This window comes from Microcaecilia unicolor, chromosome 12 (assembly GCF_901765095.1).
Source record: "Microcaecilia unicolor chromosome 12, aMicUni1.1, whole genome shotgun sequence".
NCBI lineage: Eukaryota > Metazoa > Chordata > Amphibia > Gymnophiona > Siphonopidae > Microcaecilia > Microcaecilia unicolor.
Window position 1 is genome coordinate 30,323,156 of NC_044042.1, and position 19,312 is coordinate 30,342,467.

Here is a 19,312-nt window from a genome sequence, read left to right on the forward strand (position 1 = left end):
CAATTGTACTGTCTTAAAATCTCCGCCGGCCACTCATTGCCAAGTCTGAATTCCAGCTGACTCGTGGGCGTGGCCAGGAATCCTAGCGGTGCCACAGTACCGCCTGGACTTGGTCCACCCGCCTACGCAAATTGTATCTCTTCCTGTGCAAGTTGATTGAGTAGACGGTAGGAGGGAGGTGTCTAGGTTTGTTGCGCCTGCGTACTACCCCCTTCTCTCTTTTACCACTTGTGCGGCGTGTGTGTACGGCGGCTGGTGAAGGCTCGCGCGCAGTTTGCCACTTGCCAGCCTTTTCCATCAGCTCGAACCGTCGCCATGGTGCTGGATCTGGATCTCTTCCGCGTAGACAAGGGCGGCGACCCGGAGAGAGTGCGCGAGACACAGGCCAAGCGCTTCAAAGACGTGACGCTGGTGGACCGGCTGGTGCAGGCGGATGGAGAGTGGCGAAAATGTGAGGCTGGAAGAGGGTGTGGGGAAGAACGGGGTACCGATGACATGATAGTGTTCCGAGAGCGGGCGGTGCCTCTTATGACTTGCTGTCCTGGGAGGTTTTCACCGTCTATAATTTTCTAAGTAGATCTCAGAAATCGGTGAAGGTTGTCTTCAGAATCGGACACATTCCTCAAGATTGGTGGAATATGTTCTGTTATTCCTTCCCCCCCCCCCCCCTTTTTTTTTAAATTTCTGTTCCTCTCTTATTCTTGCATTTATGCTGTACCTCCTAGCCCAGATCTAGATTGGCCCCCCAGATTCTCTATTCATTGAGCTATTTTTTTTTTCACTTCTATGGAGAGACGGAAGGGTTAATCAGGTCAAATGGTTCACATCTCCGCATATTTTTCTTAGCAAATGTGTTTACAGAATATAATTAGAAGTTATGGTTCTTATTATCATTTTTGAGCTAGTTAGATTTTTATGAAAATAAACGTTTTTAAATCTGGTTTGTCTAAATAGTCACTTTTTATTTACCTTGTTTCTTTTAAATTGAAGTTTCTTATATATGATGGCATATTTTAAGACTGGTTTCATTCTAGTGGCAGGCTCAAAATGTGCCATCATTTTTAATAGGCCATCAAATTAATGTACAGGTAGATTTTTATTTTTAACTCTGAAATCACAAAGAAAATGAAATTCATATTCCAAACCAATTTTGAGCAACAATGACTGATTTTACAAGAAATGGGCAAGGAAACATGGAAAAGGGCAAAATGAAATTAGTGATTAGGGACAAGAGAAAGGGGTTTAGTACCAAAGAAGCCTTCTGAATTACAAATATGCCAACTTTCCTATTTAGAAGGGAGATTTTCTTTTTTTCCCCTGAATTGTTGTTTATATATATATTTCCCTTACTGCATCGCTCTCAGTAGGAGAGTAGCTTCTGCCTTAGGTGTTTCTAAATGTTGCAATATGTGTGAGTCTGAGGGCTTTAGAACAATTCCAAAGATCTAAAAATGAATGAGCTGGTGACAGCTAGGAGCCGTAGGTAGACACTGTTTGGCAGGATGCAGTTAGCTTCTAGCTTCCTATTGGTTGCTTTAGCTGAGGTTTGCTTTAATTAGTCTGATGCAACTCCGAGACAAGGCAGCATGGAGGGAGGTTCTGTGCATCCTGCAAAGCAGGGTCAGCAGGAACTCATCCGCTTGCTGAGCAAGGGAAAGATCGACATTGCTTTTCTGTGTTACAGTATATTGAAGTAATTGTTTAAGTTGAAAATCCTTATAGGCAAAGTATGAGCATTCTGTTTTGTTGCAAATTAAATTATATGTACAGCAAGTACAAGATCTGTATACGGTATATGTTATTGTTGATTATTCATTGTGTATTGTAAAGAATGCTGTAATGTGGTATGTACCAACCTCTATAGGTTTGTTTTAGGGACCTGCTTTCCATCTGCATTAGCTGTTTGATGCGGCAGATAATTAATGTTAGTGCTCATTAATTCGTGCATGAAATGGCTAACTTAGAAATCACAGTCTGGGATGTGGGATTCGTATGGAGTGCATCTTGCTGTTAACGTGGAGATTGTTACTGCATGTTAACATGACAGATAACGCAGCACACTTAACACTATCTTACAAGGTGTAACTAACTGCTATTCGACATTATTGGTTATGCCATTAACACATGGCAGCGAACTTTGCCTTGCGTTAGGGCACAACTTCTGTCTCAGAAGTCCAGGAAATACCTCAACAGTTACCACAGAGATTTTGCACCTAATATTTGCAGTTAATGTGCGTTAGGCAGCAAACCTTATTGCACCTCAGTAAATAGACCGTTTTATTGAACAAAATGGAAGGAACGGATGGATAATATGTCAGTGACCTGTGTTGCCTTTTGGGAGACATTTCTTTAAACAAAGATTTTCAGTGTATTTAGGGAAATAATGCCCAGTTCATTATCTCCTGCTTCCCCTGAAGCAGAGTCCGTAGTTGGTAAAAGTGTCATACAAAGAGTAAACACAAATTATCTGTGCGTATTCCCATTCTCATCCCCAGCAAGGTTTTGGAAGATCCCGAAATGGTGTGTTAACAGTGATTCAGTTCATATTGTATTGGAAAGTTTGCTTCAGTGATAAGGTACAGGGCATTGGCCCTCTTGGCAGTAAACATTTAATTTACTGCGCTGTACTTAAAGTGCTACATGTGTCTTATGCGTATGTCTTATGCTTGGTTTTAGGCAGATTTCAGACAGACAACCTGAACAAACTGAAGAATCTATGCAGCAAAACAATAGGGGAAAAAATGAAGGTAAGACAGAAGCATCCAAAGAGTGTGTGTGTGTTCTAGCTACAGTGTAATGAAGTGGAGTGCTTGAGAATTAAAGAGCAGCTTCTCTGTGTCAAACAGTGGAGCCTGGAAGTAGAGAATGACACGGGGACAAAGCTTGTCCCAGTGGGTTCTCCCTTTGTTCCTACCCCATCCCCACAGGTTCTGTCTCCATCCCCGCAGGCCCTATTTCCGCCCCCACCCTATCCCCATGGGCTCTATCCTCATCTGCAGAAGCTTCGAGTAATTATGATTTTATATTAAAATCTTTTTATTAAAGTATAAAAAGGAACAATATGCTGTTCAACTATTGTGTATAAATTACAAATAGAAAACAATAATAACCTTCTTCACCACCACCCTCTTCCCTTCCAACTCCAACAATAGCCCCAAGGATCCTAATCCACCCTGTTAAAATGCCCAGGGGTACAAAATGCAACCCGTTCTGTATGCCCTAGCAGGGGAAAAATGTTATGAATTTTTCATCTGTGGATGAAGAAGAAGTCCTCTACAATCTCAGAATTCAGTCTAGCTCTCCTGACTTCCACAGTCCTTCCTGCAATAGAAGATGTGCTGGTAGCAGGATGTACAGGACCCCCCATGCAAAATTTGCTAGTTGTGGCCAGCATGTTTGCTTGTTTTTCCAAAAAAATCTAAATATCGTTGTCTGCATTACTCAAACATAAATAACAGCCCAGTTTATTGACAGGCTTCAAAGTAGAAAATGATTTGGACAAAGTTTGTCCCCATCCCCGCAGGGACTGTGGGTCCCCGTGTCATTCTGTACCTGGAAGTCCAAGAAGAAAACCTTTTTATAGAAGGTTCATGCTGGTGCCATATAGGGGGCAGACTGTAGCGTCACTTCTGTGGGTTGCAGAGAAGTTTTCAGAAGGGAATGCTTTCCTCTAATGAACAAACTTTTGTTGCAAGATAACAGACACATTTAAGAATGTAATTCACAGCAGTGTTGTAGATTTATGTTTTTAGACTTGTAGTAAAAATAAAAGAGATTTCTTCTGAAAGAAAGGAGCAGTTCCAAGATGCCAGGAGACTGATGATTTTTGCATTTGGCAATGTTTACTTTAAAGCTTTAACCGTGGGCTAGGATTCCTCGGTGTAGCTCATTCGCTGATCTTATGGCAAAACATGCAACAAAAGTCGCATCTGAAGAAGAGACCTATATGATCTCCAAAACTCATGTACTTTGCTCATTTTTATGTTGGTCCAGTAAAAGCTATCACAGCCTTTAAAGAGTCTATGAGGTAAATGGCACACAAGGAAGGATTATTCAGTAATCTTTGCAAAGCTAGGGGATTCTGAAAGTATCTACAGATAGATGAATTTATCCATCTGTAGATACAGATGTCTTTATCTTATTCATTTTTGCATATTTGGACCTGTCACATACTGATGTGCTGCCTTGTAACAACATCTCAGTTGATTGTTTCATCCTATGGAACAATTTGGTTTTGCAACTCGCAAATAGCATCAACTTTGTAATATAGGGGTCATTTTTCAAAAAGCCGCTGAATGACAAAGGAAACTGGTTATTTTTAACCTGAGAAAAAGGCGGCTTTCCATCAGAAGGTTTATTTGGTTCTTGTCTTTACAGAAAAAAGAACCTGTGGGGGATGATGAAACAATCCCAGAGGCTGCCCAGAACCTCGAGGAGCTCACTACAGAAATTCTCAGCGTAAGTAACAAGGCAGCAGCTGCATCAGTGACATAAGAACTGAGCAAGTGCCTTCATCTGAAAGGGGATAAGGGCTTTTAACTACATTTGGTCTGGGAGACTGTGCTGTTTGGAGTACTAAAGAACTCCTTTATGGCAGCAGGATCATGTAGTAAGTAACTTTTTTGCAACTCTTTCTCAGATGGTTCAAGCCTTTGTTGTGCTATAAATGCTTGTTCACACTCATCTCCCTTGAGTAGTCTGAGGTATGACTGGTGGGCATTCACCCAGTCCCCCATGAGCAGTGGGTTGATGGCATTTGTCTATTCTCATGTGAGCACAAGTGCTGTTGGCGGGGGTCCATCTCATCCCATATGAGTGCTGGAAAATGGATGCAACATGTGTTTATTTGTGTAATGGGTGGGGTCTGTTGGCTTTGACAAGAAAGTTTGTCCTTGCTGTTCCAGGCTTTGACAGTGACTCAGATTAAAAAGATTCGTGTTCTAATTGATGAGGCCATCCTGAAATGTGATGCTGAGAGAGTGAAGCTGGAAGCCAAGCGCTTTGAAAACCTTCGGGAAATCGGGAACCTCCTCCATCCATCTGTGCCCATCAGCAATGATGAGGTAAGGGCAGCGGGGATCCTTTAATGGAATGAGGGAAAGTGAAATGGAATTCCCAATCCTTGGAACAACTAATGATTTTCCTGTTGGTTTTACTGATATACCTAATAATATTTCTTAAAGTTTTACACAGACATGTAATAGATGCTAATCAGCAGTAGAAACACCAATGTCCCACGAAGAATCACACAATAAAATGAAGAGTGGGAACAGAATCAGGCTCTTCAAAACAGTTCAAAGACCCTCAATATCAATTGAAAACTTTAAGCAAGGATGACTCAACACAGTACCATGTTTTGACACTGAAAAGTGCATTCTTTAGGAGTCTGCACAAATATAAACATCTCAAATGCTTAAAAATAAGTCTGTACAGATTCAAAAAGGGGTACTCCAGGATTGGACTTGGGAAACACTGCTCTAAATCACTCCAGAAAAATGGCAGAAGTTATTGCTGTTCCAGAACCTGGTAACGGTCTCATGCTAGCAGCTAACCGTCAACCAGATGCACCTCTGTTCTTGTCCTATAAGATCCTTTTTCTAGAAACATGATGGCAGATAAAGGCCAAATGGCCCATCCAGTCTGCTCATCCTCCGTAACCACTAACTCTTCCTTTCCCTAAGGGATCCCACGTGCCTGTTCCACACTTTATCTGACATAGTCCTTGTCTCCACAACATCCCCAAGGAGGCCATTCCAAACTTCCACCACCCTTTCCGTGAACGAGTACTTTCTTAGATTTCTCCTAAGCGTGTTTCCTCTTAGCTTCATCATAGGCTCCCTCGTTCCAGAGTTTTCCTTCATTTGAAAAAGGCTCACTTCTTGTACTTTAATGCCCCTGAGATATATAAATATCTCTATCATGTCTCCTCTGTCCCTGCTCTCTTCCAGCGTATACATGTTGAGGCTCATAAGCCTGTCCCTATATATTTTATGGCCAAGACCACTTAACCAGTTTCGTAGCCGCTCTTTGGACTGACTCCATCCTGTTTACATCCTTCCTTAGGTGCGGTCTCCAGAATTGCACACAATACTCTAAATGGGGCCTCACCAGAGACTTATACAATGGCACTATCACCTCTTTGTTCCTGCTGGTCATCCCTCTCCTTATGCACCCAAGCATCCTTTTGGCGTCGCTTTTTCTACCTGTTCGGAAACTTTAAGGTCATCAGACACAATTACCCCCAAGTCCTGCTCTTGCTTTTTACAGAGATGGGAAATTGGACTTGATATACCGCCTTTCTGAGGTTTTTTGCAACTACATTCAAAGCGGCTTACATATATTCAGGTACTTATTTTGTACCAGGGGCAATGGAGGATTAAGTGACTTGCCCAGAGTCACAAGGAGCTGCAGTGGGAATCGAACTCAGTTCCCCAGGATCAAAGTCCACTGCACTAACCACTAGGCTACTCCTCCACTCATTCCACCAATAAGAGCCAACCTCATCAGTGATGTCACAATGGCTTGATTGCCCGATACTTGGCTCACTTCTGATATTGTGATGTCATAAGGGAAATGGGGAAAGGGAAATGGGACTTGATATACTGCCTTTCTGAGGTTTTTGCAACTACATTCAAAGTGGTTTACATATATTCAGGTCCTTATTTTGTACCAGGGGCAATGGAGGGTTAAGTGACTTGCCCAGAGTCACAAGGAGCTTGTAGTGGGAATCGAACTCAGTTCCCCAGGAGCAAAGTCTACTGCACTAACTACTAGGCTATTCCTCCACTAGCAACATTCTGTGTAGAATCTCAAATAGTAGCAGCAGTCCATGTAGAATTTCAAATAGGGAAAGGGAAATGGGACTTGATATACCGCCTTTCTGAGGTTTTTGCAACTGCATTCAAAGCAGTTTACATATATTCAGGTACTTATTTTGTACCAGGGGCAATGGAGGGTTAAGTGACTTGCCCAGAGTCACAAGGAGCTTGTAGTGGGACTCGAACTCAGTTCCCCAGGATCAAAGTCCACTGCACTAACCACTAGGCTACTCCACCACTCACCCCCTATATTGAACTGTGACCCAAGTGCATGACCCTGCATTTTTTAGCATTAAATCTTAGTTGCCAATTATTGGACCATTCCTCAAGCTTTGCTAGGTCCTTTCTCATGTCACCCACACCTTCCGGGGTGGATGAAATAGCTATTCTAAATACCTTATCTTACTGGAGCTTCCTTCCTCTCCACTTTTGGGATTAACTATATGGGAGCTGAAAGGTATTTGGGCTGGCAGTCACTTGCTTTCTAGAAAGCTCTCTGTTCATTTCAGACACATAACATGTTCCCTTTGTGTGCCTTCATTGAACTGCTGTTGTCAGAAAATGGATATTTGAGATAAGTAATTATTCTTCCTTGGGAACTCTTGGTAATATGTTGCTGGTTTGCTTTTTCTACTGTCTGCTGTCCCTCTTGTTTCCAGGACAATGATAATAAAGTGGAGAAGACCTGGGGAGACTGCACCACACAGAAGAAGTACTCCCACGTTGACCTTGTGGTGATGGTGGACGGTTATGAAGGAGAGAAGGGAGCTATTGTAGCTGGAAGCAGAGGTTACTTTCTTAAGGTGAGAGAGATCCTGAGGTTTCAGACCTTCCTCCAGGGAATATGCAGGTTCAGGAAGACAAAATGAGCAGTCACAGTGTTTAGTGCATGAAATTTAGAGTTGGGGTGACTTGAACTTTGGCTTTTAGGTTAACTATATGTGAATGAGGTGTTCCTCTGTTAAATTTGGAGCAATAAAGAGATGGGATTTTGAATTAAGTTGTATCTTTCCTTTCAGCATGATCACAAATATTATGGAGATGTGGCACTTTTTTTTTTCTGCTTTTCATCTTTCAGTTTGGAACCAGGGCTAAGTCCAGAATTTTGAGCATTCATTGCTCCCCCTCCTCCATTTTTGTGTCTTCTGCCAACTTACTAAGCCCATTCTTTGCAACAACGCCCTGGCACCAGAGTGATCTGTATAAGCAGTTTGACTCTTTTTACCCTCCGCTGCCCAAATTTAGTTGGAATTCACTCAACCTGCCACCCCTTCATTTTGAAATTCTTGTTCCATTCTCTAAGGAGTGAGGACAACAGGGTCTGCTTTAATCCTCACCTAGAAACTGTTATTTACTCAGTTATTTGGGCAGCTCTGGTGCATACGTTGAGCCTGGTGGAGTTGGGAGCAAAGGTCGCTGGTGGTGTCTCTTCTTTTTTATCTCTGTCTTTCGTTAGCTTTTGTAAACCACCTCGCTGTGCTATTGAGCTGCTCTGTAAAGTAAACTAAGATCCTCTACTGGTTACCATCCACTGTTGTTCCTTCTGAAACCCTGCAGTTGTGTGGCTGTGACTGAGACTCCCTCTCAAGGATGTACTTCTGGACTGGGAATGAAACATGGGTTTCCCATGTGGCAGCGCACGCACCTATACTGAACCACCAGGCTGATCCAGCTACAGTATTTCTGAAATCTAATGTGGCTAGCTCTGTGTTGCTTAGCCTAATTCTTATTTTTTGAACTTGAGAACTTTGAAAAGGAGAGAAGAGGATCAGAACAGTGTTGCCATCCAGTTATAGTTCTTCTGACTTTTAGACAAGTGATTGTTTGGAGCAGAACTGGCGTTTTAACTTAGGCAGAGGGAGGTGAAGTGACTGACTTAAAATCACTGAGAGAGTTGTTGTTAGAACGAGGATTAGAATTTGTATGTCTCCTGAGTTGTAGCCCTGTGCTTTGATTTACTCTGCTGTGTCATGTCATTCAATAACATCCTCACTTCTCTCATAGGGTCCCCTGGTTTTCCTGGAACAAGCCCTGATCCAGTATGCTCTGCAGTCCTTGAATAGGAGAGGTTATACACCAATTTATACTCCTTTCTTCATGAGGAAGGAGGTCATGCAGGAGGTGGCACAACTCAGCCAGTTTGATGAGGAACTTTATAAGGTGAGACGGGGCAAAGACAAAACAGAATAGTTTGGGTTGGAGACTGAGAGAGAATTATTGTGTATCGGGCATTTTTCTTTGCTGCCAATTTTTTGGGATACTTGCATTAATTTCCGGGCCAAAGGTTCAAAATAGTCAGTGAAATCCTAATAGAGCAACAATGATGATTTTTGTTTGTGTGAAAGTCCTTTGCAAGTAGATTATCGTTAACTGAAGTGCTTATGCTAACCCACAAAAATGTTTCTTATGCTAACGTGTAATTTACAGAAAACAGTTATCCAGTGTCTCTTCCCATTGTCTTCCAGGTAATTGGTAAAGGCAGTGAGAAATCTGATGACTGCTCAGTTGATGAGAAGTACTTGATTGCCACCTCAGAACAGCCGATTGCAGCACTGCATCGGGACGAGTGGCTGAAACCAGAAGACCTGCCCATTCGATATGCTGGAATCTCTACCTGTTTCCGTCAGGAGGTTGGCTCACATGGCCGTGATACTAGGGGAATCTTCCGTGTCCACCAGTTTGAAAAGGTAATGCAGACTAGGGAAGTGACAGTGCGGTAGCTGATGAACCAGAGGCTAGGAAAACTCTGTAGAAAGAGTGGAAAAAGTGGAACGCGCTCTTCATTTGATCAGTAGCTCCTAGAGGTGCTGGGACTGTACATGGCACATTCTATTATGTAATGATGGCCTCCCTCTGTCTGTTACGGAACTGGTGGTCCTAGGAGAGAGACTCGGATCATATGCAGATAAAAGTTTAGACTAAATGAAGGAGTGGTAGATGAAAGACAATTCCATCATGTCACCCCCAACAGTTTAAGCTAATGGAAAAGTAATCTTCGTGAAGGAGGGAGGGAGGTATGTGCCATAAGGATCACTTGGTACGGTAGAATTTAAAAGGATGTTCAACGGAGAGATTGTTTTTGTTGAGTCACCAATCCTAAGACCTCCTTTGTGGAGATCTTGGAGTTCTTGATAAAGAGAGTCTTCTAGGCACAGAGAAAGAGACATTGTTTGACTCTTGGGATGTGTAGTCACCATTCCTAACTATTAGGGCAGTGGCCTGAGAACCAGGAGATCCAGGTTCAATTCCCATTGTAGCTCCTTGCAACTCTGGGCAAGTCATTTAACCCTCCATTGCCCCAGGTACAAAATAAGTACCTGCATATAATAGGTAAACTGCTTTGATTGTAACCTCAGAAAGGTGGAATATCAAATCCCTTTTCCTTTTTGTCCTTTTATGTAGACAAGAAGCAAGGACTGGGTCTCCCTAAAAAGGGAGGTCACCACAAGCCTTATGTGAATTAAGACCTATGCTACATAGCAAGTGGCTGAAACAGCATAGATGCCCAGCCAAAAAATCCTGAAACATTTTTGTTTTTCACAGACCACTTCTGGTAATTGATATAGAACAACTACATGGGATAGTATGAGGCTCATTTTCAAAGCACTTAGACTTACTAAGTTCCATAGGTTCCTATGAGGCATATTTTCAAAGCACTTAGCCTTCCAAAGTTCCATAGGTTTCTATGGAACTTTGGAAGGCTAAGTGCTTTGAAAATATGCCTCTATGTAACTTTGTAAGTCTAAGTGCTTTGAAAATACACATCTATATCTCCCATGATGGAAATGTTGAGGGCATTGGAGCTGGAACAGGCATGCCAGATGCACTTGGCATTGGCAGTGCCTATCGGGGCTCTGGCCAAGCCCTTTTTTGTAAGAGCCTTCTGGTTCTCATTCTTGGGACCAATGGATGCACCTGATGGGCTGAATTGATGAGTAAGATAAAACATTCTCAAAGACTGCTGCTTTCAGTCTCCTTACTTTGTAAGGTTTAGAAATGAATAGCTAGTTAATGTCCCTCATTCATTTTACTTTAACCCTCAGTTGTCATCTGTACCCCTTATGCTTGGAGGTCAACGAAAAGTGTTCTAGTGCTGTGTGAAATAGATTTGCATGAGAAAATTATGCTATTTAATTGTCCTGAGAGGCTTGTGTAAGCGTACTGAACAATTCACGGCATGAGGCTTAATTCCAGACTTGAACACTGGTCCTAAGACATGCAAACTAAGCCCAAAAGGTGAGAGACATCCTGTCTACCTGATATCACCAGGGATCAGACTTGTAATATCTCCCAGCAGCCTTTGGCAAACACTGGGTAGGCCCTGAAGCCTCTGTTAGGACAACTTTCAGATTAGGCCCTGAACAGCACCATTTCATGAAAATAAAAGGAAAAGTAAGTGGCTGAAACAGGAGAAAAAAAGTTAGCTTTTCGATCGGTACACTATGGAATACCCTTCCCCATTATCTTCGTTCAGCGCGCTCCTTTCAGAAATTCAAAACCAGAATGACGATTTTCCCCTTTCAAGATGCATTCATTTCTTAACTCCCATATCTCTTTGCTATCTCTCTCCTTCACTGCCTCTGGGGGATGTCTCGGAGGACACATTTGCTGGACTGATTTTTAACATGATTATGACTATCTAACTTTTCTTGTTCTTTTATGAATATTGTAACTTCTACTTTCCTTCTATTTCTTGATTTATTTCTATTTTGATATGTATATATAAGTGCATGGAAGGATTTCCACTGGGTGATATATCAAATACTATTAAACTTGAAACTGAAAGGGACCTAAAAGTCTAGCACAAGAACGAATATATACAAAAGCTGAGAGAAGTGGGGAAGCTAGTTAAGATGGCAGAGGGCTGTGTGGTCTCAACAGCTTGTGTATTTTAACTTCTTTTTTTTTTTTTTCACGAACTGCAAAGTTCTCTTTATCTCCAGAACTGATAGAGTAATAGGATGCTGTTTTTGATGCGTAAATGTGGCGATTTCTTATCTTCTGAAGCATACAGCCTTATAAAATAGTGGTGCGCTTAGATTAGTCACTGAATAACTGTGCTGGGTTGTTTTTAGTATATGTCCGTTCTGTTTCTCTGTAGATTGAGCAGTTTGTTTACGCCTCACCTCATGACAACAAATCCTGGGAGATGTTTGAGGAAATGATCACGACAGCAGAAGAGTTCTACCAGTCACTGGAAATTCCATATCGCATTGTGAATATTGTCTCAGGTATGGAACAAATTGGAAATATATTTTTATGCAATATTTTCTCAGTGTAGGGGAACACCATACCATAATGTGTCAGAGGGATCAAATTTCAAAATATTTTATGCTGGCAAAAATGTGCTTATCGATGTAAAATAGGCTTTGGAAATTGTCCATTCATGGGGGTTAGTGTAGGATGGGGAGTTAATTAGTCACATGACCTGTCAGCATAGCTAGTTGTAGCTGATGCTCTCTGATAACAGTACAAGTAAGTATGTTTTCCCTTGGGGGTGATATGAGCGCCTGATTTACTTTGTCCCACAAGATTGTATACTGGCTAAAAAGTCTTTCATTCTATCACAGGCTCACTAAACCATGCTGCTAGCAAGAAACTGGACTTGGAAGCCTGGTTTCCAGGTTCCGCTGCTTTCCGCGAGTTGGTTTCCTGCTCCAACTGCACAGACTACCAAGCCCGGCGGCTACGGATCCGCTATGGACAGACCAAGAAGATGATGGACAAAGTAGGTTGTATTTCTGTGAGCTTCAACCATCCCTGTTCAGAAAGGGACTCGGTTTCTGTTGCCTGATTTCTTAGTGTCTAGTTGTTGTTCCCAGCGCTGTTCACAATTTTCTTCACAATGGTGTAACATTATATTGAAACCTAAACTGAAGTCAAAATCGCTACTAACTGAATTTTTGAAACTCGGAGCCTCAGCTGGCAACTCTTTTCACACAAGGAACTTGCCTCCATGATTTACCAAACTCTTCATCGGCTCTTTTTTTGTTTACATTATGCTTAAAAGCTCTCATTTTATTATGTAGCATGTTTTTAAAATGTTTTAATTAGAATTTATAAATGACTTATCTTTAGAAATGCCGACACGGGCCATATTTTGCAGTATAAGCTGCATAAGGGCAAGTCCTCTAAATCAGTAGCATCCTACCCCTGTATTGTGCTGTTGGCGTTCTAATAAGTTATTTATAAGTTCTAATTAAAACATTTTAAAAACACACTAAATAATAAATGAGCGCTTTTAAGCACAATGTAAAAATCAGTGAAAGAGCCGATGAAGAGTTTGGTAAATCACGGAGGCGAGTTCCGTGTGTGAAAAGAGTTGCCAGCTGAAGCTCTGAGTTTTAAAAAATGCAGTTAGTAGCGATTTTGACTTCAGTTTAGGTTTCAATATAATGTTGCACCAGTGTGAAGAAAATTGTGAACCAGCACTGGAAATAATAATAATTTAGACATTGAAGTAATAAGCCCCCGCTAAAGTAACAGACCACGTTTAATATTGCCTAATTTCTTAGTAGCAGATTGAAAAAGGTGTATTAACTGTTGAGTTCATCTATAGGCCACTCTGGCTGGGTTAATTCAGAGGATTGAAGGCATCTGTAGCAAAGTAACCAACACGTTCAGCATTCTGTGATAAACAGTTCTGTAAATATATTATCACTTAAGCAATGAAAAGGTGCTTTGCAAAAAATTAAAGCTGTAGTGATTTTACTAGGTCAGACCAGCGATCAGTTCAACCCTGCATGCTGTCTCTAACTATAGCTAGTCAGCGTCACTTGAAGTATCTGCCAGTTCCAATCTGTTAAAACCACTATACATTTAAGTTTTATTGACAGTTGTCTTATCTGAATGTGCCAATTGCTCCATTCTCCTAAAACGGTCAGGAGCACAAATGCATTTGAACCTCTTTTGATCAGGCACCAACCTATAACACAAAAATACCCTAATCAAATTTTTTTCAGTGAGACAGTGAAAATAATCCTGGTTTTTTTTTTCATTACTACTACTAATCATTTCTATAGCGCTACTAGATGTACACAGTGCTGTACACGTTATCATTGTTACTCAGCCTTTGGATCTTCTTTAATGGACTTTTAGATGAAGCCTTACTGAATTTGTCAGTATGGTGCTGTTTACAGTTTTTGTAAAATGTAACCCATAATGCTTTGGGAGTAATAGGTGGCCTTCAAAGACAAGACTTTGGAAATTGTTAGCTGGTAAAAGGTGTTTTAAAGATGGTGGACAGATGTAAAAAAAAAACAAAACAAAACTGAAGGCATCATCCCTAGCATAGATGCTGGGGATTGTGTAGACATGGCTGCATTTCTTGTGTACTCATTAGGGTACTGTGTTGAACACATACGCTGGAGTAGTTAGCATAACTTAAAACTGCCGTTGCCCATGCTGTATTGGGGTAGAATAGATAAGAAACCATGCTCCCTCCCTTCGATCACATGGTGATAACATTATCATTCACACCGAGAATTCAGTAAGCAGTCTGTAGAAATATGCCATGAGCTATGGCAGGAGGGGTGGGACTGTGAGTGTATGAGCTCATAGTCCTGTGTGTGGTGCCCTACCCTGCCCAGCACAACACAACACACCTTCACATCTCAAGAACAGAAGTCTCAGTTGGTGAGTTTGCTGTTCTTTTGTATTTTTGAGTTGAATTTGTGCATTACGAAGGGAAGCCACATGTTTGGGCCTGTTGGACTATTGCACAGGGCAGCAAAATTTTAATTCTGGTACTGGTGTGAGCAGTATAGGCGCTTTTCCCTTCATTTGATTTTTTTTTGTGGGGGTGGGGGGTTACTGTGTTAAACGTTTTAGCTATCTTTGCATGCACGCTTGTTTGTTGTAAGGTCTCATCTGCCGCCATTCATTAAACATTACAGCAGTGTGCAATCAATTATAAAAAGAAAGCCATAGAGAAGAGTAAAAGTAAAAAAGAAGAAATGGGTTTCTGTAGGAAATAAGTCCCCGTTGCAACAGAGTAGATGATGGTAGATGCATGGTGTCTGAAAAAAAAAAAAAAAACAGGACACCTTACATAGTTTCAAAATATTTTGCAGTCATTTTAGTCTGACCTTTGAAAATACATTAGTATAATGGGTTTTTTGATTAGTTAATTCACGATTTGCATTCAGAGTGTCCTCATTCAACCTTGACATGTTCACGTAGTCTTTGAGGCCATGGATATGTTGACTCAGTGAATTCTGGGGTTTAATTAATTAAGAGCTCAACTGTTTTGCGAGCTCTGTTCTGGACCTCCGTTCTGTTGAAAAATAAAGAGCTCAGAAATGTCTCAAATTTCAGGCAGAAGTTTCTGTTGCAGTAGGATGTTATTGGGGAAAATGTTGGCGGTCCTCTTCCTAGAGCCTGTGTACATGGGCCAGTCATTGTAGACCAGTGATTCTCAACCCAGCCAGTCAGGTTTTCAGATAGATTTGCATGCATATTGATTGTGGATCCCCAACCTCTGGTCTAGACTGTCCGTGTTTCTATGCATACTGGAAGGATATATAGCAGCTGTAGATGTTTGAGCACCTGTAGGTTTTTGCTTCTTAACCATGGCAGGTTTTTATTGCCTTCCTATTTTGGTTTTCTGCCATACAGGTAGATGAGTGTATAAGTTCTAGTATTTTAATCCAAGATCCAACAGCCCCCCCCACCCCGTTTTTAAGTTTTATAATGTAAACAGGTGTGGTAGCCGTGTTAGTCCACTTTTAAAGGTAATCAGTAGAAATAAGTGGAGGAGTGGCCTAGTGGTTAGGGTGGTGGACTTTGGTCCTGGGGAACTGAGGAACTGAGTTCAATTCCCGGCACAGGCAGCTCCTTGTGACTCTGGGCAAGTCACTTAACCCTCCATTGCCCCATGTAAGCCGCATTGAGCCTGCCATGAGTGGGAAAGCGCAGGGTACAAATGTAACCAAAATAAAATAGATACTATTGGAGATTCTACATGGATGTTGCTATTCCACTAGCAACATTCCATGTGGAAGGCTGCGCAGGCTTCTGTTTCTGTGAGTCTGACGTCCTGCATGTACGTGCAGGACGTCAGACTCACAGAAGCAGAAGCCTGTGCGGCCACATTGGTGATCTGCAAGGGCCGACTTCTACATGGAATGTTGCTAATGGAATAGCAACATTCCATGTAGAATCTCAAATAGTAGCAACAGGAGGAGTGGCCTAGTGGTTAGGGTGGTGGACTTTGGTCCTGAGGAACTGAGTTCAATTCCCGGCACAGGCAGCTCCTTGTGACTCTGGGCAAGTCACTTAACCCGCCATTGCCTGCCGCATTGAGCCTGCCATGAGTGGGAAAGCGTGGGGTACAAATGTAACAAAAAATAAAATAAAATAAAACATGAAAAAGAAAATAAGATACCTTTTTATGTCCAATAAAAAAGGTATCATCTTATTTTCTTTTTCGTGTTTTATTTCTATTGATAATGTAAACAGTTACCAAACCTCTTGGGGCTGTTGCCTGAACATCGGCTGTGTAGATCCCTGTGGCCATGCTGGAAAGTATAAGATTATATCTACTGGCACTGGTCAGTCTCATTGACCCCTGGTTGGCTGTAGAGAACAAAGCAAAGACCTGTATTTGCCCATTTCTCTGTGTGTGTATCAGGCCTGTGCAGCATGAGCACTTTTCATTTTTGCAGTGTAGCAAGCATGCAGTTGCCCAACTTGTTTACTGAGGGCCACATCAATATATGTAATATGTAGAAAAATGCATATTTGAATTTTTGTATACTGAAGACACAATACATGATTTTAAGTATGGAAATGTGTTTATTCTAATATGAGTTTTATTTGGTTGGCATGGTTTAAAATAGCTGGATCTCGTGTCTCTTCAAAAATGAGACCCGGCTGTACAGTGGGTGAAAAAGATCAGATGCAGCTTTTGAGATGCCCAGTATTCACTAGGCGGTCCCAGAATATGACACCATGATTGTCTGTCTGTGTAGGATTCTACAGGATAAGCCGGTGCAGTGGCCACTGTTCACATTTGAGTAACAGATGTGTATTTTGTTTTTGCAGGTGGAATTCGTGCACATGTTAAATGCAACGATGTGTGCCACAACAAGAGCAATTTGTGCCATCCTGGAGAATTACCAGACGGAAGACGGCATTGTTGTACCCAAAAAGCTACGCGATTTCATGCCTCCAGGTAAGGTATCTTCAGTTCTTCCTCACTTAAGGCCTCTTTTACTAAACTGCGCTAGTGATTCCCGCGAGGCAGCCCATTGAAAATGAATGGTCTGTCGCCTTTGCCACCCCGGGAATCACTAGCAAAATATTAGTAAAAGATGCCCTTAGCATAGTTGGGTTTGCTTTTGTAGGGTTTTCCCTGGAATACAGCTACATTACAGAACATTTCTGGCATTAGAGAGTGCAGTTTGGGAATTATTTCGGAGTTTACAAATATATTTCTGTGGAGCTAGAGTCCTCTGTAGCAGCCTTCCTTTCTGTTATCTTCACTGTTCTGTACAGCTTGCTGTAAAATAAACTCGTGGGATGCTTGTCCATTTCTACCCTCAAGATCTTGGTCCATGTGTTCTCTTTTGTGATCTGATTGACAGGCTGGATTGAGCTGCCCTTTGTTATATCAGCCATGGGGTATCTTTTTTTTTGGATGTGTGTATAGTTCTACTGCAGTACAAATTTTGCCAGCAGTTGTAGCATGTGCAGGAAGCCTGGTATGACATGCCTACAAAGGTCATGATGTTCCCATGTTATATGTGGATCACTAATGTTACAATCATCAATAGACCAATATCAAGCACACTTACTGGATTTAATGTTACATCAAGCCCTTAGAACACGTTTCTTTTGTTGGAAAGATCTTGACAAAGTAACTTATTTATCATGGTGGAATTCTGTGTGTATTTTAGCTAAATATGAATATGCTGCGGCTGAAAAACATAACTCACTTGTTAAGTACAACAAAATATGGTCTCCTTTACTAAACCCACTACGTAATAACCTTTGTCAGAATTGAAATTATGTATTACTCCTGTGACTTGTGATTATGATCTGTTATCGAAATAATCCCGGACTTGCCCCAACTTGAACATACATGTATGCTGATGCTTGTTACTGTTAACTTGTTAAGCTGGCAAATTTGCTTTATTTTAGCCATTTGTTATCATTTATAAAACACAATAAAAATATTGGAACTAAAAAAAAAAAAAGGATGTTCCCATGTCACTTAGTGTGTGATGTTTACATTGGATAATGCTGTAACTGAGGTTAGAAATTGACCTTCATAGATTTGCTTATTGGCCTATTATTTACCATTTTGGGTCAGGAGAAGACATTATGGGGAAATGGCCCTTTAAGGGTCAAAGCTGAATTGCAGTACATCTAGACATTTTCTGTAGGACATTATTATTTGCTCTATCTTTTGCGATTGTTCAAAGAATTGTATACAGATAGTTTGAGTTGCAGGACCCCCAAGAGTGAATTAGCCACTTCACTATACAACCGATTTTGTTTTGTAGATCTGAAAGAAATGATCAAATTCGTGAAACCTGCCCCCATTGAGCAGGAGCTTTCAAAGAAACATAAAAAGCAGCAGGAGGGAAACAAGAAGAAAACAGGTGCAGGGGGACTGGAGAACCAGCTGCAGAACATGGAAGTGAATGATGCCTGAAAGATCCTTTTCACAAACCCCTTCCCACCCTCTTCCCTTACTTACTCTGCTTAGTAAATTATGCTTGTAGGTGACACATGGAATTCTCTTGAGTTCAAGCCTTTGGAGGCTTATACGGACATCAGAGGGAACAAGCCACTGGCCTAGCACTCTGCTCCCAAACAAAGCATTAAGGTTATCAAGAAGGGAAAGGGAAAGGTGACTTAGGCACAGGTATTACACATTCATGGTGTTGTCATGGATGATCTTGGCCTGGACATTTGGACTTTAATTTGGTGACTGAAAAGACTGCTGTATAATAAACCAAATCTAGCCAAGTGGTTTCTGTCTTATTCCTGTAAACTATGCAAGACGGTGGTTGGTTATGTTGAGGAAACGTGGGCACACACAGTCCCTTACTCAAAAAAGGAATTTTTGTCTGGTTGGAACATCTTTAGTGAATACGGCCTGTAGACTGTAGATTAAACCCTCAGAAAATCTGTATCATCACATAATACTTTTGTATGTTATACTTGAAAGGCATTCTTTCCTTGTTTCTATGTGCTGCTATGTCTGGTTGCTGCATCTCAAAAAAAGATATAGTGGAATTAGAAAAGGTACAGAGAAGGGTGGCGAAGATGATGGGGATGGGACGACTTCCCTATGAGGAAAGGCTAAAGCGGCTAGGGCTCTTCAGCTTGGAGAAAAGGCAGCGGAGGGGGCAATATAATAGAGGCCCATAAAATAATGAGTGGAGTTGAACGGGTAGATGTGAAGCGTCTGTTTACGCTTTCCAAAAATACTAGGATTAGGGGGCATGCGATGAAGCTACAATGTAGTAAATTTAAAACAAATC

General features: G+C 41.4%; 1 protein-coding gene across 1 annotated transcript; it reads left to right on the forward strand.

Moving 5' to 3' along the window:
• The first annotated feature begins 202 nt into the window (after positions 1–202).
• SARS1 (seryl-tRNA synthetase 1) lies at positions 203–18,794 on the forward strand. The gene is made up of 11 exons (XM_030220429.1): positions 203–451; positions 2,677–2,747; positions 4,378–4,458; positions 4,905–5,063; positions 7,478–7,621; positions 8,823–8,978; positions 9,284–9,505; positions 11,920–12,049; positions 12,389–12,546; positions 16,863–16,992; positions 18,326–18,794. Exons 1-11 carry the CDS (start codon positions 316–318, stop codon positions 18,475–18,477), a joined length of 1,539 nt encoding a protein of 512 aa, XP_030076289.1. The 5' UTR covers positions 203–315; the 3' UTR covers positions 18,478–18,794.
• Positions 18,795–19,312: the final 518 nt, after the last annotated feature.